This window comes from Trachypithecus francoisi, unplaced genomic scaffold (assembly GCF_009764315.1).
Source record: "Trachypithecus francoisi isolate TF-2019V2 unplaced genomic scaffold, Tfra_2.0 Lachesis_group6, whole genome shotgun sequence".
NCBI classification, from domain to species: Eukaryota; Metazoa; Chordata; class Mammalia; order Primates; family Cercopithecidae; genus Trachypithecus; species Trachypithecus francoisi.
The window spans coordinates 32,943,112-32,966,510 of record NW_022681471.1 but is presented as its reverse complement, the minus strand read 5'-3'; the positions used below and the strand labels follow the sequence as shown (position 1 = coordinate 32,966,510).

Here is a 23,399-nt window from a genome sequence, read left to right as displayed (position 1 = left end):
TTAATAAAGACAGGGTTTCACCATGTTGGCCAGGCTGGTCTCGAACTCCTGATCTCAGGTGATCTGCTCAGCTCGGCCTCCCAAAGTGCTGGGATTACCGGTGTGAGCCACCGCGTCTGGCAATTTTTGTATTTTTTTTTTTTTTTTTTTAATAAAGACAGGGTTTCACCATGTTGGCCAGGCTGGTCTCGAACTCCTGATCTCAGGTGATCTGCTCAGCTCGGCCTCCCAAAGTGCTGGGATTACAGGCGTAAGACACTGTGCCCAGCTTACTTCATTCCTTTGTATGGCCAAATAACATTCCATGGTATGGATATACTATGGACATAGGGATTGTTTCCACCTTTTGGCTATTGTAAATAGCTCTGCTGTGACCATTCATGTATGAAAATGCATATTTAATGCTTGGCACAGGACCTAAGTCACCAGTCACCTAAGTGCTTAATGAGCAGGAGGTAGGCAGCTGTAATCACTGTTATTAGAGAGTGCTACGATAGGTGATCTGGGGTACAGGATGCCTGGATGTCAGAAATGGATGGCCCAAGGCACCAAGGACAACATTTACCCACTGCACAATTTTATTAAGAGCTGTTCCTGTCCGCCGTATCCAAATGTACAGTATGGCAGCATGAAACAGGCATGAGCACAGACCCTGCTCTACCACTTTCGAGCCACGTGACTCTGGGCAGGCCACTTAACCTCCCTCAGTCTTGTGTGTGAATTTCATATAAATACTGTCTTCTCTACATATCTCACAAGCTTGCTGTCTGGGTCAAAGAGATAACTAAAAATATGAAAGCACTCTGAAAACTAAGAGATTATGATTGCAAGCCTTACATATGACAGAAGCCAACTGATAAAGTAAGGAAGGAACCACTTTGTACTGCTCACTGGCCTCCCTCTCTCTCCTGATGGTTCACATTCCTTTCAAGATGACGCCAGCCCCCTCACCCCTAGGGCTAGTACCTTCTTCCCAGGAACTACTTAAGGGCCAAGGGCCTGCTGCAAGGTAGAAGCCTTAATTCATATAAACAAAGGGTTTATTGCTGGGCGAGGTAGGAGGTAGCTCACGCCTGTAACTCCAGCACTTTGAGAGGCCTAGGTGGGTGGATCACTTGAGGCCAGGAGTTCAAGACCAGCCTGGCCAAACCAGGGGAATGCTGTCTCTACTAAAAATACAAAAATTAGCCGGGTGTGGTGGTACATACCTGTAATCCCAGCTATTTGGGAGGCTGAGGCACAAGAATCGCTTGAACCTGGGAGGCAGAGGTTGCAGTGAGCCGAGATCGTGCCACTGCATTCCAGCCTGAGTGACAGAGACTGTCTCAAAACAAAATAAAAGGGCCTGTTGCTGGACATGGTAGCTCACGCCTATAATCCCAACACTTTGGGAGGCTGAGGTGGGAGGATCGCTTGACCCTAGGAGTTCAAGACCAGCCTGGGCAACATAGCAAGACCCTGTCCTTAAAAAAAAAAAAAATTAGGCCGGGCGCGGTGTCTCAAGCCTGTAATCCCAGCACTTTGGGAGGCCAAGACGGGCGGATCACGAGGTCAGGAGATCGAGACCATCCTGGCTAACACGGTGAAACCCCGTCTCTACTAAAAAATGCAAAAAAACTAGCCGGGCGAGGTGGCGGAGGCCTGTAGTCCCAGCTACTTGGGAGGCTGAGGCAGGAGAATGGCGTAAACCCGGGAGGCGGAGCTTGTAGTGAGCCAAGATCCGGTCACTGCACTCCAGCCTGGGCGACAGAGCAAGACTCCGCCTCAAAAAAAAAAAAAAAAAAAATTAAACAAAAGGCCTGCCATGCCTCTTTCCTTGCCTACAGTTGAAACAGACACAGCCTTTCTACTTTTCTCAGTTGCTAGTTGGTCAGAGCGCCCTCATGTGTCTCCATATGGTAATACCCTAAGTCTGTTACAGGATGTGGCATTCTTTTAATCTCAGTATCAATAAAATGTGTAATGGAAATTTTTTTCTCTTCACACTTCAAAGCCCATGCTTGACTCTCGGGCTCCAATTAAGCCATTCCAGCTTGAGTTTAGGCAGGTTTCCTGCTTCCACTCAGGCCTACAGATTTCTTCCTGCTCCCTGCCCACCCCGTTTCTCCTTGGTCATTTTTACAAGCCCTGGTCTCATGGTTCACACATGTCAGCTTGGTTCTACCACTTTCTACTCTTCCAAGCTCAGCAAGCCTCCAAATAAGATTGTAAGTTCTTTTTTTTAACTGGATACATCAGGTCTTACTGCAGGATTGGGTGGGGGGTGGAACGGTGGGGGTAATTCCAAAGTACTAGGAAATAATTTTTAAAGTGTTTACCAAATATGACTTATTCCATAGTCTAAGGAAAAGGGATTCAAAATGAGATCTCGTGTAAAGGTCTGACATTTGGGAAGGGGAAAGTGATGTTTGGCAGTGTACATACACACAGACACATACACGTGATACACACAACCAGAGACAGTGATGTCGGGTACACATACATACCACTCAAACATCCACTCTTGCACACACATCCCATGCAAATAGAGAGAAAGGAGCTCTCTCTCTCTCTCTCTCATGGCTTTCTCATTGAGAACCATGATGATATCAGCACAGGTCTTTGGAGGAAAGGAAATTTACATTCTATTTTTTTTTTTTTGAGACGGAGTCTTGCTCTGTCACCCAGGCTGGAGTGCAGTGGCCAGATCTCAGCTCACTGCATGCTCCGCCTCCCGGGTTTACGCCCTTCTCCTGCCTCAGCCTCCCAAGTAGCTGGGACTACAGGCGCCCGCCACCTCGCCCGGCTAGTTTTTGTATTTTTAGTAGAGACGGGGTTTCACCGTGTTAGCCAGGATAGTCTCGATCTCCTGACCTCTTGATCCGCCCGTCTCGGCCTCCCAAAGTGCTGGGATTACAGGCTTGAGCCACCGCGCCCGGCCAAGAAATTTACATTCTATATCTGGAACCTCAAGAATGTTCCAGCTGGGTGTGGTGTGGCTCACGCCACTGGGTGTGGTGGGAGGCCAAGGTGGGTGGATCACTTGGGGCCGGAAGTTCGAGACCAGCCTGGCCAACATGGTAAAACCCCATCTCTACTGAAAATACAAAATTTAACTGAGCGTGGTGGTGCACATCTGTAATCCCAGCTACTCAGGAGGCTGAGGCATGAGAATCGCTTGAACTGGAGAGGCGAAAATCGCTTGAACTGGAGAGGCGAAGGTTGCAGTGAGCCGAGATCACACCACACTGCACTCCAGCCTAGGCAACAGATGGAGACTCCGTCTCAAAAAAAAGAAAGGATAAAAAAAAAAAGAATGTTCCCCATTCCCTCCATGACCAAGGGTTATGGACGCCTGAGGAATTTTACTTCCCATATTCCACACATCTGCCTCTCAACTGTTTTGCACTTATGGATTTTTCTGAATCCATAAGCCCCCATGGCAAACTCCACTGAGAGCTCAAGGATACATGAGCCTTTGGCTTCACCCAAGGGGCATGTTTCTGAGAAGTTGCATGTAAATTAAATTTTTGCAGATCAACTATGATTTCCTGCTGACATCCACTAAGATTTCTGAGCTGCTCTCTTCATCAAGATAGATTTTCAACGTACGCCTAACACATCAGCTTCTCTGTTCCTCTGCCTTCTGCCATGCTCCCTGAGTTAGTTAAACCTCATATGGAAAATAAAGGCCAATGAAACATTAAGATCTCTTCTAGTTCTTTTTTTTTTTTTTTTGAGACGGAGTCTCGTTCTGTCACCCAGGCTGGAGTGCAGTGGCGCAATCTTGGCTCACTGCAAGCTCCGCCTCCGGGTTCACGCCATTCTCCTGCCTCAGCCTCCCAAGTAGCTGGGACTACAGGCGCCACGACGCCTGGCTAATTTTTTTTTTTTTTTTTTTTTTTTGTATTTTTAGTAGAGACGGGGTTTCACCGTGTTAGCCAGGATGGTCTCGATCTCCTGACTTCATGTTCAGCCCACCTCGGCCTCCCAGAGTGCTGGGATTACAGGCGTGAGCCACCGCGACCGGCCGATCCCTTCTAGTTCTAATAGTCCAAGATCTAGTAAATAAACCCGCAAATATATTAGAGAGGCTGCTGTTTGGAAAAGACATCAGTATTACTACAATTTGCAATGCAAATATCTACTCTACCTCCAGCTTTTTGGAAAGTCATTTCCCAGGGCTTGAGGGGTTTTGCCCCACTCCCTTGGAGGGGTAGCAGATGTTTCACATAACTGGCATGTTAATTTTAGGTGGGTGGGTACTATCCCTTCTGTCTTCCACTCCCTCTACCCGACTCCCTGCTACCAAATTCCAGAGATCCTCTGTACTAAAATAGAGATGGGTGTTGCGGTTCTGGGGAGTGGTGTGTGCAGCTGGTGACCTAGGGTAGAAAGCACTTCCTAATTAAAGATGAAAAAGTTGCAAAGGAGGCACCATGGCTTCGGTCTCTAGCAGCGGAGTTAAGCAACGGCACATGTATCATGGGTCTGTGGCACTGGTCAGGCGGCTGCCTTTGCAATCTTTGAACTGGAAACAGAGATATTATTCATGCTGATAGGGAAGAGAGTTGCCTGCTTAGTGGTGAGGAAAATTAATAGTCCAACCATTCTTCCATCCTGCATTCTCCATGCTGGCATTTTGACCAAAAAAAAATATTGCTGCAGCTGTTTGCATATTCTGGAAGTGTGTGTGCATGTGTGCGGTTTGGTGTTTACAGATTTGGGGTTGCGGAGAGGAGTCTCCAGAGCAACGGAAGTAGCTGCTTGTCAGTCAGGATTCATTTTGAAAATGAAAGCCTGAAAGCTTGGGGCCCATTCTGGGCCTAGGCCTGGTCTCTGAGAAGTCAGTGAAGGCCAGGAGGTGGCTTTGGCCAGTCAACTCAGTGAATAAGCCACTGAATCCCTCTTTAAAAAAATGAATTGACCAAATCTATGAGTTGCTTTTGATGTCCTGCAGATTGGAGTCTGGGGCAGGGATGTGGGAGCAGGCACTGAGGTGCTGGCTGTGGATACGCGTCCCCCACCCCCAACATACACACACACAATCACGTTTTCCCAGGCTGCCAAACCAGAACAAGGTAACAAATATTTCTTGGGTAACTACTAGGTGCACAAGGACAGTATGACATAGCTGTCCAAGAGTTTATAGTTTCATTGGCATGTGAGAGCAATGGGAGAGAGATGTAACACATGGCAGTCTGGGTGCCAGAGAAGTAGCAGAAACACAGGGCTGGGGAGAGAGGGATCACTTCGGGCTGGGATAATCAGAGGAGGCTTGCTGGAGGTGGAAACTAAGTGCAACCTTGAAAGAAAAGAACTTCACTACCTAGAAGCTCTTCCAGGCAGAGGAGTGTAAGTTATAGATACGCTCACGTTACCACTCTATCCTTTTGGCTGGAATTTGGGGCTTGTATGTGATTTGCAGTTGATAAGCCGGGCTTGAATGCCAGTTCCTGTGTACCAGAACAAAGGCTATGGTGTCGCACAGACCTGCTCTGCCACTTCCTGCTGGGTGACCTTGAGCAAGTAGCCTAACCTCTCTGCAAACTGGGGACAGTAATGACTCCTAGCACTTGAGGTCATTGGGAGGATTAAAAGAGTTAACATATATAACGCAACGAGCACAGTGCCTGGCACATAGTAAATGTTCAAAACCAAATTACAAATGTATAAGCTGTTCTGAAGGAAAGCTCTAGATATTTAGGACTTGTTCCAAACACTTGAGGGCCAAGAAAGAAAAGCTTCTGACACCTTCTGTCACTGCTGCCACAGGTAGCCCCAGGGGAGTGGGCTGATTTGGCCTGAGCCTCCATCCCCCTTGGCCTAGACTGCTGGAACAGTCTTTCGACTTCCTGCCTCTGCACCTCCCAAATCACCTTTTTAACACAACCTCCAACATGGCTGTGTCTCTCCCTGGCTCAACAATCTTTTATGGCTCCCCGTTGCTCACTGACTGAGCTCTTTAACATGGTGGGAGTGTGGAGGCAAGAACTACCATTTACTAAGGGAAGGGAAGAGCAAAGAGTACGCTGGTATTAGCAGTAAAAAAGAAAAAATACCCTTTTTTAAAAAAGCTCCTAAGCTTGGAATTTGCAGAAAGCGGGGTCCTGGGGAGAGAGCAGGGATGCATCTCTAAAGAGAACAGGGCGCTCCCGTGGCGCCAGCTCAGATTCACCTGTACCTGCTTCTCCAAGCCAACCTGGGAAAATTGACGGGAGGGAAGAGGGTGGAGAGCAGGACAGAGAGGGCGGTGCAGAAGGGGAATATCCCACCCCAGTTCCCTGGAAGAGCGTCAGCCTGGACCCTGGTCTTGGGCTTCTCTGCTGGAATCCTGGGCAGCCCCGGGCGCTGCGGGGAGGGTCAAGGCCACAAAAAGCGCAAGGCAGGCAGACGAGCCAGTCACAAGGGGCAGTCGAGCTGCCTGCGTGAATGCTAGGCGCGGGACAAAGGCAACTCCGGGACAAAGTGCAGGGAGACTCCTGAAGAGATAAGAGGGAAGGCGAAGGAAGGGGGCGGGGAGCCAGAGCCTCGGAGCTCCAGGACCGCACTTTGGGAGGCCATGGCTGGAAGCCGAGCTCGGCCCGCTGCGGAAGGGGCGCCCTGGAGCCTCTACACCCTAGCAGCGGCTGGGATGCTGAGAACCGGGGCTTCCAGGGCCGCAGGCGAGCTCCCAGCCCGTCCTCGCGCCCGCCCCTCGGTGCTGGAGGCGGGGCTGCGGAGCTCACCTGGCCGTTTGGGGTGGGACCGCCCGCGACCCGGGGAAGCAGCAGAGGCGGCGGTACCCAGGGCGCTGGAGTTGAGCTTGCCCTGGGGGCTTGGCTGGAGCTCAAACCCCTCCACGGCCCCCAAGGCCTGAGCGGGGGCCCTCCCCTAGCTCCCTCCCTCCTCCTCCTCCTCTCCTTTGCTCCCTCCCTCCGAACCCAATTGCTCAAGCCGCTTCCTTCCCCAACGCCAGCGCCAGTTCCTCTCCCGTTGGGGCCCGAGAAGGGCAGCGAACGCTGGACACTGGGACGGCCGCGGCGGCAGCTTGCAAGACCATGGCCCAGCCCGGAGGGGCCGCGAACCGGGCACCCACGGCCTCTCTCGCGCCGGCCGCGCAGAGCCTGCGGTGCGCCCCGCAGCCCCGCCCCTCGAGAGCGGACACTGGTAGCCTGGGCAGGTACTGGGGCAAAGCCGCAGCCACCGCCTCCCGGGAGCCCCCCTTCCCAGGCACGCTGATGCACTCTGGAGCGGGCTCAGGGCGCCGGCGGGGAGCGCTGCGGGAACTGCTGGGGCTGCAGCGGGCGGCTCCTACCGGGTGGCTGTCGGAGGAGCGCGCCGAGGAGCTGGGCGGGCCCAGCGGGCCGGGCAGCAGCAGGCTGTGCCTGGAACCGCGGGAGCACGCGTGGATTCTGGCGGCCGCCGAGGGCCGCTATGAGGTGCTGCGGGAGCTGCTGGAGGCTGAGCCGGAGCTGCTGCTGCGGGGCGACCCGATCACCGGCTACTCGGTTCTGCACTGGCTGGCCAAGCACGGGCGCCACGAGGAGCTCATTCTAGTACACGACTTCGCCCTACGCCGGGGGCTGCGGCTCGACGTGAGCGCCCCAGGCAGCGGCGGCCTCACGCCCCTCCACCTGGCGGCCCTTCAGGGCCACGACATGGTCATCAAGGTGCTGGTGGGTGCCCTGGGTGCCGACGCTACGCGCCGCGACCACAGCGGCCACCGGGCCTGCCACTACCTGCGGCCCGACGCGCCCTGGAGGTTGCGGGAGCTGTCGGGAGCCGAGGAATGGGAGATGGAAAGCGGCAGCGGGTGCACCAACCTGAACAACAACAGCAGCGGCACCACTGCGTGGAGGGCCGCGAGCGCAGTGGGCGCGACGGCTGTGGAGACAAGCAGGAGAGCGGCGGCGTCGCGGACCAAGGCGAAGGACGCCGCGGGCAGCCGGGTGGCGCAAATGCATGGCCTTTTCCGCCATCTGTTCCCCTCATTCCAGGACCGTTGACAGGGACAGAGAGGAGGGGCCGCGACGCTGTGGCAATGGCTAGGTCCTGGGTTGTCCCGCTATCCACCAAAGGAGAGGCGCCTTGGACGCTGCTTGGGCCTGCAAGGAACAGAACATGTCGGGGTCCAACTCAGGTACTCGTCTCAGGTCTCCTGTAACCACCGGCCTGGAGGACCTGGGGACTCGGGCACCACCTCACCAAGAGAGAGTGAAGGACCAAGCTGGCCTGGCTCCGAGTTCCAAAGCTACACGACTAAGGAGTTGGGAGAAGGGATCGTGGTCCTGCTTGGGAGAGGGCAAGTAAAGCTTCCAGTGGCCATTTCTGGGCAGGCCGACGCGCAGGGTTTATTAGGAAACATTCTCTAGAAGAATGAGTTAAAATTGCAAACCACCAATGCAGAGAAAACGCCTAACTCTGCCGGCCTGGCTCGGCCATTAATGGGGTCTTGGGGTGCGGGTAGAGTCAGCCTCTGACAACCTCCTCCTGAGACGACCAGGCCTTAACTGGTACTTTTTCTCATGTATCACAAGTGACTTCTTATGTATATTAAAGTGGAATATGTGTTCTTTTCATATGACAAGGCTGTCCTTTCAGTGTTTTCCCCCACCTCCCTTACTAACCACAAAGGAAGAAGCTGCATATGTTTGCAGGGTAGAGGTCACCCACCCATGGCCATGATCTCCTGCTCCGGGGCAGGCTCTGAGCCTCCTTCTCAGAACAAATGGCCAGAGCTGTGCACGGAAGCAGCTATTTCCACCTTGGATCTGAGGAGAAACACACAGTTCACCTCTGTCCTGAGCTCCTTGATGGTCTGGCCTCAGGCACCAGCCTCATCCTAGAAGAGTTGTCCTATAGGGGCCTTGGGTTGGGGGGTAAAAGGCAAAAGTTTCCAAATTTATGTTTCTGATATTTCCACGGTGAGTCATGTAATTTACCTTGATTTGTGGCCTCTAATGAGACACACCCATGGGCACTTTTTTTTTCCAAGATGGGGCTTTCTTCAGCTCTGCAGCAGCATTTATTTATTTATTTATTCATTTATTTAATTTATTTATTTTTGAAATGGAGTGCAGTGGTGCAATCTTGACTCATTGCAACCTTTGCCTCCTGGGTTCAAGCAATTCTCCTGCCTCAGCCTCCCAAATAGCTACAGGCGTCCGCCACCACGCCTGGCGATTTTTTTTTTTTTTTGTATTTTTAGTAGCGATGGGGTTTCACTATGTTGGCTGGGCTGGTCTCGAACTCCTGACCTAGTGATCCACCTGCCTCAGCCTCCCAGAGTGCTGGGATTACAGGCATGAGCCACCACGCCTGGCCAGCAGCATTTATTTATTGTTACAATTTATTTATTTATTTATTTATTTATTTTGTGAGACGGAGTCTCACTCTGTCGCCCAGGCTGGAGCGCAGTGGCGCGATCTCGGCTCACTGCAAGCTCCGCCTCCCAGGTTCGCGCCATTCTCCTGCCTCAGCCTCCCGAGTCGCTGGGATTACAGGCGCCCGCCACCATGCCCGGCTAATTTTTTATATTTTTAATAGAGATGGGGTTTCACCGTGTTTGCCAGGATATTCTCGATCTCCTGACCTCGTGATCCACCAGCCTCGGCCTCCCAAAATGCTGGGATTACAGGCGTGAGCCACCGCGCCCGGCCACTATTATTGTTTTTTGAGACGGAGTCTCGTGCTGTCGCCCAGGCTGGAGTGCAATGGTGTGATCTAGGCTCACTGCAACCTCTGCCTCCTGGTTCAAGCGATTCTCCTACCTCAGCCTCCCAAGTAGCTGGGATTACAAACGTGCACCACCACGCCTGGCTAATTTTTGTATTTGTAGTAATGACGGGGTTTCGCCATGTTGGCCAGGCTGATCTCAACCTCCTAACCTCAAGTGTTCCCCTGCCTCGGCCTCCCAAAGTGCTGGGATTACAGACATGAGCCATCGCGCCTGCTCAGCAGCATTTAAAAAATTAAGTTTAGGGCTGGGCACGGTGGCTCACGCCTGTAATCCCAGCACTTTGGGAGGTTGAGGCAGGACTATCCCTTGGGCCCAGGAGTTCTGGACCAGCCTGGGCAATATAGGGAGACCCCGTCCCTACAAAAATATACAAAAATTAGCCAGGTGTAGTGGTGCAGGCCTGTAGTCCCAGCTACTAGGGAGGCTGAGGTGGAAGGATTGCTTGAGCCTGGGAGGTGGAGGCTGCAGTGAGTAAAGCATTCCACTGCACTCCAGCCTGGGTGACAAGAGTGGGACTCTATCTCAATATATGTATATATATATTTCACACGTAAAATTCTTTTAAAAAGTTAAGTTTAATGCATAAATTGTAGCTTGCAAAATTGCTCCCATGCAGAAATGGCATGAATTAAATAGACTACAGGAGGGTTGACTCAGCCTGAAAGGCCAGGAAAGCAGTTGCTGGCTACAGACCCATGCTGCCTTGAAGAACAGTGCATTTTTAAAATAGCACTGTATCCCTGACGGTTTGGGTAGCCCTTGCAATGGACTGTCGCGTTCCCCAGCCCTCTCATCCCAGTCCGTGAACACCAGGGAGAAACAGTCACCACTAACAAACAGCCCAGAAACGCCACCCTGAGCCCATCCATCCATGTTTCCATCTCTGCCTGGTGGGCCTCTTGCCTCTATGCTCAAAACTTTCCTACTTTCCTTTATTTTTTATTTTTGAGATGGCATCTCTCACTCTTACCTAGTCTGGAGTACAGTGGCACGATCATAGCTCACTGCAGCCTCAAACACCTGGGCTCCGGTGAACCTCCTGCCTCAGCCTCCCAAGTAGTTGGGACTACAGTCACATGTTGCCATGCTCAGCTACTTTTTTTTTTTTTTTTTTTTTTGTCTGTACAGACAGGGTCTCGCTATGTTGCTTAAGCTGTTCTCGAACTCCTGGGTTCGAGTCATCCCCCTACTTTGGCCTCCCAAAGTGCTGGGATTACAGGCATGAGCCACTGTGCCTGGCCTTCCTTTGTCTTTTCTAAATGAACTTCTTTTCTTTAGTAATTGAAGGAGGGAGGGCTAATAGTTCCTAGATTCTGGCAATTGGCATTGGCATCTGGCACTAACCCTCTCCACCCCTGTGCCCATTTTATAGATGTGAAGAGGCCAACTGATGCAGGACTGTGGTTTCTGTTCCACAACCTTCCCCTTGACAGCTGCCAAGGTGGGTTGGGCTTGGTGAAGGCTGTCAGGGCAGGGCTTTCTGCTGATTCTGCAGGCTCCTGGCTTGGAAGGAAGATTGGCGTGTGCTGAGCATTCACGGGCCACTTACAACATTAGTCCCTTCTTTATAGGAAAAGTATGAACCTAAGCATCTTAACTGTTAGCAGATCTGGGGGCCTGAGACAACCGTTCACCCTCCTCTTTCCAAAATGAAAACCAAGTTAGCTGGAAGATTCGAAAACGGCTTTCCATAGTTTTCCTGTAGTCAGCTACTCTTCCCCACAGATTTTTCTCATCATGTGATACTGCCTAGCCTACCTCCTCCATGTAAAATTGAGGTTTGGCTGCAGGGGACAAACTCCCATGCTGAAAACTCTCCGTGCCTCACATCAAGCCGTTGGCATTTCTGGTATGCTTTTTGAGGCAAGACTGGTATGCTTACCCCAAAAGAAGAGCAAATTCCCCGAGAAACCTCTTTCCAGGGGAGCAAAGTGGAGTTAAGCAGATGATGCAAGACTTCATTCTAGCAGGGGAGCCAAGCAAGAAGAGGAGACAAAAGCAGGGCTGTGATGGATCAGGGGGAGGGGGTGCTGAGGGAGCACAGGAGGCAGGGCCGGATCCAGGTCGAGAGGAATAGAAAAGGCTTTTGTGGAGGAAGGTGGTGCCTGATCTGAGGCTCAAGGGGTGAGTGGGAGTTGACCGTTGAGTGTGGCAAGTACCAGGCACTATAAAGGTAGCGGGTTTGGCAGGAGGGTGGAAGCTGGGGAGAGGTTAATGGCAAGGCTGGAGAAGTGGAAGGGGGTCCAGATCACCAAGAGTCTCGAAGGTCGTGCTAAAAGAGGTTCATGAAGTTTAGCCAAAAGGTAGTTGGGAGTCATGGAAGGTTTCTAAGCAGAGGAGTAGCATGATGAGATTTTGGAAGATCACTCTGGCAGTCACCTGGAGGATGAATGTGCCAGGGGAGAAAACTGGGGGCAAATGCATCGCAAAAGCAAAACACTTCTAGAGCAATGCTTTCAGAAAAGTCATACTAGCAAGGCTGTATGCCTATAGTTGCTGTTTGCCTGTAGTCCCAGCTACTTGGGAGTCTGAGGTGGGAGGGTCACCTGAGCCCAGGAAGTAGAGGCTGCAGTGAACCATGGTCGTGTCATGGCACTACAGCCTGGGCAACAGAGCAAGACCCTGTCTCTAAGAAAAATAGTCATTCTTCACCCCAAGAAGTTCAAAGATCCCTGTGAGGGCAGTGCCTTTAAAACTTCTTTTTTTTCTCCTCCAAAGTCTTTGTTCTAATGAAGCTTACCTAGAATCCTCATGTGTAAATCTCCCCACCCCCTGCCTCTTTTCTAGACAGACAGTCCTACACCGTGGCCCCTGGAGTAAAATTCAAAGCCACTGGTGTGGTGGAAAGCTCTCAGCCTTGCCTGGGTTCAAATCCTAGCTCCCAATTCATGACCTTGAGCTACGTGCTGGCCTCTCTGAGTGGCAATTTCCTCATCTGTGAAATGGGACCAATAGAATCTTTTTTGCAGGTTTGTTCTGAGCATTCAAGATAATGTATGTGCAACATCTGGCACACTGGGTGACACACAGGGAATAGGAAATAACAGCTGTTTGAAAGAATCCTAAGGGGCTCAGCAGGTTCTTGTGGCAAAACTACATTATCTGCTAGGGTAGTCCAGGAGGGATCTTGTGGTTTACCTGCATTATGTCAGCTTTAAAATGAGTTTGCATTTATTGCAAGTTATTTTCCATCTGTGCCAGAGGAGTGACTGTTCCTCAAAGGAGATGTTGGCTCCTCTACTGATGTTCTTCACAAGCTATATATTTTTACTTTTGACATAACTACTTGCTGAAGTGCTTAGCATGGCTAAAAGGGATCCAAGTGCTAATAGTCAAGAGGATGGGAAAAGGCCCTGAAGGCATTTTATAGATCACTAAGGGCAGGCCGGCACAGTGGCTCACGTCTGTAATCCCTGCACTCTGGGAGGCTGAGGTGGGCAGATCATCTGGGGTCAGAGGTTCAAGACCAGCCTGGCCAACATGGTGAAACTTCGTCGCTACTAAAAATGGAAATATTATTTGGGCATGGTGACGGGCGTCTGTAATCTCAGCAACTCAGGAGGCTTAGGCAGGAGGATCTCTTGAACCTAGGAGGCAGAGGTTGCAGTAAGCTGAGATTGCACCACTGCACTCCAGCCTGGGTGACAGAGCAAGACTCTGTCTCAAAAGGTGGATCGCCTGAGGTCAGGAGTTTGAGACCAGCCTGGCCAACATGGTGAAATCCCGTCTCTACTAAAAATATTTTAAAAATTAGGCGTGGTGGTGTGTGCCTGTAGTCTCAGTTACTTGGGAGGCTCTGAGGCATGAGAATCGCTTGAATCTGGGAGGCAGAGGTTGCAGTGAGCCAAGATAGCACCACTGCACTCCAGCCTGGGCGACAGAGCGAGACTCCATCTCAAAAAAAAAAAAAAAAAATTCACTCAGGCCACAGGCATAGGAGGACAGAATGTTTTGTTGTTTTTTTTTTTTTGGGAGGGGTGTGGAAGGGAAGGAAATAGGGTGCCAGGCCTGGGGTACCACTGACCTGCATCCCTACTGCTCTAGCTCCAGCCCAGTCTCAAAGGGCCTCAGGTACTGCTCTGGCTGCTGCTCCCAAGGCCATAAGCCTTAGGGCTTCCACATGGTGCTAAGTCTGCAGACTTGCAGAATGTGAGAGTGATTGAAGGCTTGGCAACTTCCACCTAGATTACAGAGGAAGTATGGGAAAGCCTAGATGCCCAGACAGAAGTCTGCTGCAGGGGTAGTGCCCCCACAAGAATCCCTACCAGGGGCTAGTTGAGCTGTGGAAGCAGGGCCACCACCCTCGAGACCACAGAATAGTGCAGCCACCAGCAGCACGCATCCTCAGCCTTGAAAAGCCTGTGGCATTGGACTCTAATCCATGAGAACAACTACGTGGGCTGCTCCCAGCATAGCCATGGGGATGGGGCTGCTCAAGGCCTTGGCGGCCCACCCCTTGTACCAGTGTGCCCAGGATGAGGGGACATGGAGTCAAGGGAGATCATTTTGGAACTTGAAGATTTAATGGCTGGCCAAGGCAGGACGGTTGCTGGAGCCCAGGAGTTTGAGAGCAGCCTGGGCAACATAGTGAGACCTCGTCTCTATACAAAATTAGAAGATTAGCATGGCATGGTGGTGCAAGACTGTAGTCTCATGTACTTAGGAGGTGAGGCGGGAGGATTGCTTGAGCCCAGGAGGTTGAGGCTGCGGTGAGCCATGATCACACCACTGCACTCCAGACTGGGTGACAGAGCAAGACCTTGTCTCAAAAAAAAAAAAAAAAGACTTAATGTCTGCCCTACTGTGTTCTGAACTTGCATGGGGCCTGTTACCCCTTGCTTTTGGGGATATTTCCTTTTGGAATGGGAGTATTACCCAATGTCTGTTCTACCACTGTGTCTCAGAAGTAGATACCTTGATTTTGTTTTTTTTTTTTTTTTTGAGATGGAGTCTCATCCTGTCGCCCAGGCTGGAGTGCAGTGGCACGATCTCAGCTCACTGCAACCTCCATCTCCCGGGTTCAAGCGATTCTCCTGCCTCTGCTTCCCCAGTGGCTGGGATAACAGGCACGTGCCACAATGCCCAGCTAATTTTTGTATTTTTAGTAGAGACGGAGTTTCACCATGTTGGCCAGGCTGGTCTCGAACTCCCGACCTCAGGTGATTCACCCGCCTCGGACTCCCAAAGTGCTGAGATTACAGGCATGAGCCACTGCGCCCAGTCTGATTTTTGATTTTACAGGCTCACAGTGGGAAGGAGCTTGTCCTGAATCTCAGATGAGACTTCGGACTTTTGGAGTTAATGCTGGACGTGGGAACTATTCGGGGGGATGATTGTATTTTGCATGAGAGAAGGACATAAGATTTGGGGGGCCAGGAGCAGAATAATATAGTTTGGATATTTGTCCCCTCTAAACCTCATATTGAAATTTGACTCACAATGTTAGAGGTGGGGCCTAAAAGGAGGTTTCTGGGTCATCGGGGTGAACCCCTCACCAAGGGCTTGGTGCCATCTTTACAGTAAAGGGTGAGTTCTCAGTCTATTAGTCCCTGTGAGAACTGAGTTTTGTTTTGCTTTTTTTTTTCTTTTTGAGACGGAGTCTGGCTCTGTCACCCAGGCTGGAGGGCAGTGGCAAAATCTCGGCTCACTGCAACCTCCGCTTCCTGGGTTCAAGCAATCCTCCTGCCTCAGCCCCCTGAGTAGCTAGGATTACAGGCACATGTCAGCATGCCTGGCTAATTTCTGTATTTTCAGTAGAGACAGGGTATCACCATGTTGGTCAGGCTGGTCTCGAACTCCTGACCTCAGGTGATCCACCCACCTCACAAGCGTGAGCCACTGTGGCCGGCTGAGAACTGATTGTTGAAAAAAAACCTGACACCTCCATCCTTTCTGTCTTCCTTCCTCTATCACCATGTGATGCCTGTTCCCCTATGCCTTCCACCATGACTGGAAGCAGCCTGAGGCCTTCACCAGAAGCAGATACTGGTGCAGTGCTTCTTGTACAGCCTGCAGAACCATGAGCTAAATAAACCTCTTTCCTTTGTAAGTTATCCAGCCCCATGTATTTCTTTCCCGCCAATTATTTCTTTCTTTTCTTTTCTTTTTTAATGTGGCCAAAGATGAGATATTTCTTTCAAAAAACATTTTTTTTTTTTTTTATAGAAACATTGTCTCCCTATATTGCCCAGGAGCCACTGTGCCTGGCCTCCCAAGTATTTATTTATTTTTGAGACAGAGTCTTGCTCTGTTGCCCAGGGTGGAGCGCAGTGGTGTGATCTCAGCTCACTGCAACCTCTGCCTCCCGGGTTCAAGGGATTCTCCTGCCTCAGCCTCCCGAGTAGCTGGGATTTCAGGCTTGCACCACCATGCCTGGCTAGTTTTTGTATTTTTAGTAGAGACGGGGTTTCACCATGTTGGCCAGGCTGGTCTCGAATTCCTGACCTCAAGTGATCCACCCGCCTCGGACTCCCAAAGTGCTGGGATTACAGGCGTGAGTCACCACCCCTGGCCTACAAGTATTTCTTTATAGCAACACAAAAATGGGCTAAGACAGACATACTTGCAACCAGCAAACGTACCTTGTTCTTCACTCACGGAAGTAAAAGCAGCAACTTAGTAAGTGCCCACCAAATATTAAATATGTTAGATACTGTTTTCAGATAAAGTCATAAATTGGAGCCAGAGCTAAACCTGAAATCCTCTGAAGAGAATCAAATTATACAAGTCCTTCATCTCTTGGCCCTATTCATCTATAGGAATGCCCCCTAACCCCAGCCAACATATCAAATATTCCATACCAAGACTCCCTATCTTCCCTCCTTCCCTTCGTTCTGACAAAGGAGCATGCCTGTTCTCTTTCAAGATATCGCTCATGCTCTCAACCCCCTCTCCTCTCAGGGTTTACTGACATCAATCGTCTTCTCCTGTATCTCTAAACTTACCCACAGTTTAGTTCAGTACAACAGACATTTTATTTTCAACTGTTTTTTGTTTTTTGGTTTTTGTTTTTTGTTTGAGACGGAGTCTCGCTCTGTTGCCAGGCTGGAGTGTAGTGGTGTGATCTCGGCTTGGCTCCCAGCAACCTCCGCCTCCAGGGTTCAAGCGATTCTCCTGCCTCAGCCTCCCCAGTAGCTGGTGTGAGGTGAAACCAGCTGGACTTCCCCGGTCGAGTGGGGATTTGCAGAACTTTTCTGTCTAGCTAAAGGTTTGTAAATGCACCAATCAGCACTCTGTGTCTAGCTAAAGGTTTGTAAACGCACCAGTCAGCACTCTGGGTCTAGCTAAAGGTTTGTAAATGCACCAGTCAGCACTCTGTACGGACCAATCAACACTCTGTAAAATGGACCAATCAGTGCTCTGAAAAATGGACCAATCAGCAGGAGGTGGGTGGGGCCAAATAAGGGAATAAAAGCTGGCCACTGGCGCCAGCAGCAACAACCTCCTGGGGTCCTCTTCTATGTGGTGGGAGATTTGTTCTTTCACTCTTCACAATAAATCTTGCTGCTGCTCACTCTTTGGGTCCACACTACCTTTATGAGCTGTAACACTCACCACAAGGGTCTGTGGCTTCATTCCTGAAGTCAGCAAGACCACGAACCCACTGGAAGGAAGAAACTGGACACAGCTGAACATCTGAAGGAACAAACTCTGGGACACCCCATCTTTAACAGCTGTAACACTCACCGGAGGGTCTGCGGCTTCATTCTTGAAGTCAGCAAGCCCAAGAACCCACCAGAAGGAATAAATTCTGGACACACGGGGCTACAGGCGTGCGCCACCACGCCCAGCTAATTTTTGTATTTTTAGTAAAGACACATTTCACCATGTTGACCAGGGTGGTCTCAATCTCGTGACCTCATGATCCACCCGCCTCGGCCTCTGAAAGTGCTGGGATTACAGGCATGAGCCACCGTGCCTGGCCTATTTTAACTTTTAAGTTCAGGTGTACGTGTGTGGGTTTGTTACGTAGGTAAACGTGTCATGGGGGTTTGTTGTACAGATTATTTCATCACTCAGGTATTAAGCCTAGTATCCATTATTTATTTAGAGACGGAGTCTTGCTCTGTCACCCAGGCTGGAGTGCAGTGGCTCTATCTCAGCTCAACTGCAACCTCCACCTCCCAGATTCAAGTGATTCTCCTGCCTCAGCCTCCCCGAGTAGCTGGAACTATGCCCGGCTAATTTTTCTATTTTTAGTGGAGATGGGGTTTCACCATGTTGGCCAGGCTGGTCTCGAAGTGCTGACCTCCGGTGATCTCCCTGCTTCGGCCTCCCAAAGTGCTGGGATTACAGGTGTGAACCACTGCGCCTGGCCCCCATTATTTATTTTTCCTGATCCTCTCCCTCCTCCCACCCTCCACTGTCTGATAAGCCCCAGTGTGTGTTGTTCCCCTATATGTGTCCATGTACAACAGACATTTAGTAAGTCATTAATAGGAGTGTCACTTTGGGTGACAAAAGAGCACAAGTCTTCCCTAACCTTCTGGCTCAAACTTGTGCCTCTTCTCTTCACAGTAAAGCCTGTCTACTGAGAGATCTCCTTACCACATCATTTCCATTTCCTTACCTCTTCTTCAGTCTTTAACTTTCTATATTCTGGCTTCTGCCTCCATCATCCCAGAGCAATTGCTTCCAGAAAGGGTGTGGTGGCTCACACCTATAATCCCAGGACTTTGGGAGGTCAAGGCAGGGGGATCACCTGAGGTCAGGAGTTCGAGACCAGCTTGGCCAACGTGGCGAAACCCCGTCTCTACTAATAATACAAAAATTAGCCGGGCGTGGTGGTACATACCTGTGATCCAGCTACCCGGGAGGCTGAGGCACGGAGAATTGCTTGAACCCGGGAGGTATAGGTTGCAGTGAGCTAAAAATAAAACAGAAGGTCCCCCATGATGACCTCATGTCTTAGTCCATTCTTGTTGCTATAACAAAATACCTTGGACTGGGTAATTTATAAAGAGCAGAAATTTGTTGCTCACTGTTCTGTAGGTAGGGAAGCCCCAGATCAAGGCAGGTTTGGTGTCTGGTGAGAGCTGGTTCCTCATTTATGGCACCTTTGTGTCCTCACATGGTGGAAGAGATGGAAGGGCCAGGCAGCTCTCTGAAGCCTTATTTATTTATTTATTTTTGGGACAGAGTCTCTCACTGTCGCCCAGGCTGGAGTGCAGTGATGCGGCGATCTTGGCTCACTGCAACCTCCGCCTCCTGAGTTCAAGCGATTCTCCTGTCTCAGCCTCCGGAGTAGCTGGCATTACAGGCACCCACCACCATGGCCAGCTACTTTTTGTATTTTTAGTAGAGATGTTGGCCTTGTTGGCGAGGCTGGTCTCAAACTCCTGACCTCGTGATTTGCCCACCTTGGCCTCCCAAAGTGCTGGGATTACAGGCGTGAGCCACCAAGCCCAGCCGCCTGTTTTATAAGGGCATTAATCCCATTCATAAGGGCAGGGCCTCATGACTTAATCACTTCCCTAAAGATCCCTCCTCTTAATATTGTCACCTTGGTGATTAAGTTCTAACATACGCATTTTTTTTTTTTTTTTTTTTTTTGAGATAGAATCTCACTGTGTCGCCCAGGGTGGAGTGCAGTGGCACATTCTCAGCTCACTGCAACCTCTGCCTCCCAGGTTCAAGCAATTCTGCCCCAGTCTCCCAAGTAGCTGGGATTATAGACGCCCGCCACCATGCCTGGCTAATTTTTGTATTTTTAGTAGAGATGGGGTTACACCATGTTGGCCAGGCTGGTCTGGAACTCCTGGGCTCGAGTGATCTGCTCACCTCAGCCTCCCAAAATTCTGGGATTACAGATGTGAGCCACCGTGCCCAGCCTACAACATACACATTTTGGAGGTACACATATATTCATGTCTTTGAACCTCCCATCTGCCAAATCCAAGTCCTTATCTTAGTTCACTTCTTGGCAGCACTGAACAATATTGGCTACTTCCTCCTGTTTGAAACTCTTCTCTAGTCTTCCATAACCTCCTATGGCTTTAATTGCTAGGGTTTACCAGGATGAAGTTCTGGAAGCTTTTCTCTTCACTCTACATTCTCTCCCAAAGTCCTGTTTTTTTGTTTGTTTTGTTTTTTGTTTTTTTTTGAGACAGAGTCTCACTGTGTCACCCAGGCTGGAGTGCAGTGGTGTGATTACAGCTCACTGCAGCCTCGACCTCCCGGGTTCAAGCGATCCTCCCATCTCAGCCTCCCGAGTAGCTGGGACTTTAGGTGCATGCCACTACACCAGGCTAGCTTTTTGTATTGTTTGTAGAGACGGGGTTTCATGCTGTTGCTCAGGCTGGTCTCCAACTCCTGGGCTCAAGTGGCCCACCCTCCTCAACTTTCCAAAGTGTTAGGATTACAGGCATGAGCCACTGCACCCTGCCTCTCCCAAAGTTGTTTTATCCCTTCCCCACTTACCCTCCCTCACTCTGCTCCAGCCACTCAGTTCTCCTTGCTGATCCTTCGAGGAGCCATGTTCTTCTCAACTCTGGGGTTCCTACACGCTGTTCTCTCTCCAGAAACACTTTCCTCTCTCCCTTGCCCCTGACTTCACCTGACCCACTCATCCTTCATTCACCCACTCATCCTTCATTTCAGGTGTCAGATTAAATGTTACCTCCTTGGGGATGTCTTCCCTGCTGCTCGGGCTACGTTAACACTCCACCCATTACACTCACTCATGAGGCCCTGGGCATCTTTTTTTTTTTTTTTTTTTTTCCTCTTGAGACAGAGTCTTGCTCTGTCGCTCAGGCTGCAGTGCAATGGCGCAATTTCGGCTCACTGCAACCTCCACCTACCGGGTTCAAGCAGTTCTCCTGCCTCAGCCTCCCAAGTAGCTGGGATTAAAGGTGCTTGCCACCCTGCCCAGCTAAATTTTTTTGTATTTTTAGTAGAGACGGTGTTTCACCATGCTGGCCAAGCTGGTCTCAAACTCCCAACCTCAGGCGATCTGCCTGTCTCAGCCTCCCACAGTGCTGGGATTCTGTAATCCCACAGATTATAGAATCGAGGTGGGTGGATCACTTGAGCCCAGGAGTTCACGATCAGCATGGGCAACATGGCAAAACCCCATCTCTACAAAATAGAAAACAATTAGCTGGGCATGGTGGCACATGCCTGTAGTCCCCAATCACTTGGGAGGCTGAGGTGGGAGGATCACCTGAGCCTGGGAAGTCGAGGCTGCAGTGAGCCATGATCACGCCACTGCACTACAGCCTGGGTGACAGAGTGAGATTCTATTAAAAAAAAAAAAAAAAGAAAAAGAAACGACGTTAGCATGTGGACTGCTGCTGAGAACCCACTGATTCGGGATGGAGAGGAGTAGACTAGGATTAGAGGGACTGGTAAGAGGCTATGGTCTGTAGTCTAAATGGGGAGACATGATGGTGACTAGAACTAGGGCAGAAGCAGTGGAGATGGAGTCAGATGGACTGATAAGAGAGATTTCATAGAATCAACAAGACTTGTGATTGACTGAATGTAGGGGAGGAGGAAGACAGAGGTGGCAAGGATGATGCTCAGGTTTCTGGCTTGAGCAACAGGGTGGATGGTGGTGTCATTTACTGAGAGGGAAGGGCCATGAGAAGAATAGGTTTTTTGGCGGGTAGGGGAAGGGGATCAAAACTTGTTTTGGATACATTAAGTTTGAGATTGGCTATATGACATCCAAGTGAAGAGATCCAATAGACAGTCGGATACATGGATAAGCAAATCAAGAGAGAACTGGAGGTCGCTGTGGGGTTACGGGAGGGTTGTTTCGTTTTGCTTTGAGACAGAGTCTCGCACCGTTGCCCAGGCTGGAGTGCAGTGGCGCGATCTCGGCTCACTGCAACTTCCCCCCTCCCGGGTTCAAACGATTCTCCTGCCTCAGCCTCCCGAGTAGCCGGGATTACAGGTACCTACCACCATGCCCAGCTAATTTTTGTATTTTTAGTGAGACAGGGTTTCACCATGTTGGCCAGGCTGGTCTCGAACTCATGACCTCGTGATTTGCCCGCCTCGGCCTCCCAAAGTGCTGGGATTACAGGCGTGAGCCACCGCACCCGGCCAGGAGAGGGTTTTATTTTGGCTTGGGAGTGACGGCTTGTTTGTGTAATGACACAAAGGACTCAGAAGGAGAAATAGGAAGACAGAGGAGTCAATGCGAATAGTCAATGGATCAAAGCTCCCAAGAGGTGGGAAGGGATAAGGCAGAGCATAGGACTAGAAATTTGTCTCACAGAGGAGGAGACTCTGGAGTCAGACTGTCTGATTAGAGCTTAGTTCTACCACCTTCTAGCTGTGACACCCTGGGCAAGTCACTCACTCTCCCTGAGTCTTACTTTCGTTGACTATAAAACAATGGAATTGGCCGGGACTGGTGGCTCATGCCTGTAATCCCAGCACTTTGGGAGGCCGAGGTGGGTGGATCACAAGGTCAGGAGTTCAAGACCAGCCTGGCCAAGATGGTGAAACCCTGTCTCTACTAAAAACACAAAAATTAGCCAGGCGTGGTGGCAGGCACCTGTAATCCCAGCTACTAGGGAGGCTGAGGCAGAGAATTGCTTGAACTCAGGAGGCAGAGGTTACAGTGAGCCGAGATCACACCACTGCACTCCAGCCTGGGTGACAGAGCAAGACTCCATCTCAAGGAAAAAAAAAAAAGGAATTATGAGAAAAAAAAAAAGGAATTATGAGTACCTGCCTCATAAATTTGGGCTGATGATTAAAGGAGATAATGCATGTAATATGCTTACCATTGTGCCTTGCACATAGGAACACTGCATAAATGGTAGCTGTTATTATTATAACAGGAGTGCAGGAGGAAGAAGAAGGCACACATACAGGTGAGTTCACAGGTTTGGTTGCAGGAAGTTGAACACACTCCCTCCCTCCCTCCCTCCCTTCCATACTTTCTTTCGTATTGCTCTGTCACCCAGGCTGCAGTGCAGTGGCAGGATCTTGGCTCACCTCAACCTCCGCCTCCCAGGTTCAAGTGATTCTCTTGCCTCAGCCTCCTGAATAGCTGGGATTATGGGCATGTGCCACCAAGCCCAGCTAATTTTTGTGTTTTTAGTAGAGATGGGGTTTCACCATGTTGGCCAGGCTGGTCTTGAACTCCTGACCTCAGGTGATCTGCCTGCCTCAGCCTCCCAAAGTGCTGGGATTACTGGCATGAGCTACCACGCCCAGCCTACTAATCTTGACGATTTCTTAAACCCAAATCTGATAGGCCACTGTTTACCTTTGAACTCTTTAATGTTTCTCTTGACCTCAGGATAGAATTGAAACTCTCACTCAATACTTAGAGGCTCCTCGTGATCTGGCGTCTCCAGCCTCATTCCTCATCACTACTTCCTGTTCGCATCCTCTTTCCTCGCCCATGAATACATCCCCTTTCTACACTCCTGCCATACAGTAACTTTCAGTTCCCGATCTCCCAGCTTTCTCTTGACTGGGCCTTTTCACAGTCTGTTTCCTCTGCATAGGACATGAACGCTCCACCCGGCAGCCTCAGCCACAAAACCTAACTCCTCGTGGGCCTCCAGGGCTCAGCTTGCTCTTCCTCAGCCCCTCCTGTGTTCGGGACAGGTTCCCAAGACCCTAGTGCCTTCCTTGCCATGGCCTTCCGCACTAGGAGCTGTGTCTGCACTGTCATCTGCCTCCCTGTAGGCTGAGAGTCCAAGAAGATGTGGGCCTGTGGATGTGGTTCACTGCT

The 23,399-nt window shown here is 50.5% G+C and overlaps 1 protein-coding gene across 1 annotated transcript; it reads left to right on the top strand.

Annotated features, from left to right (window-relative positions):
- The first annotated feature begins 6,473 nt into the window (after positions 1–6,473).
- SOWAHD (sosondowah ankyrin repeat domain family member D) lies at positions 6,474–8,545 on the top strand. The gene has a single exon (XM_033201244.1). It carries the CDS (start codon positions 7,020–7,022, stop codon positions 7,965–7,967), a length of 948 nt encoding a protein of 315 aa, XP_033057135.1. The 5' UTR covers positions 6,474–7,019; the 3' UTR covers positions 7,968–8,545.
- The last annotated feature ends 14,854 nt before the right edge of the window (positions 8,546–23,399 follow it).

Coding starts and splice junctions, on each gene's coding strand:
- SOWAHD (XM_033201244.1), top strand. CDS start 7,020: ATGGCCCAGCCCGGAGGGGCCGCGAACCGGGCACCCACGGCCTCTCTC.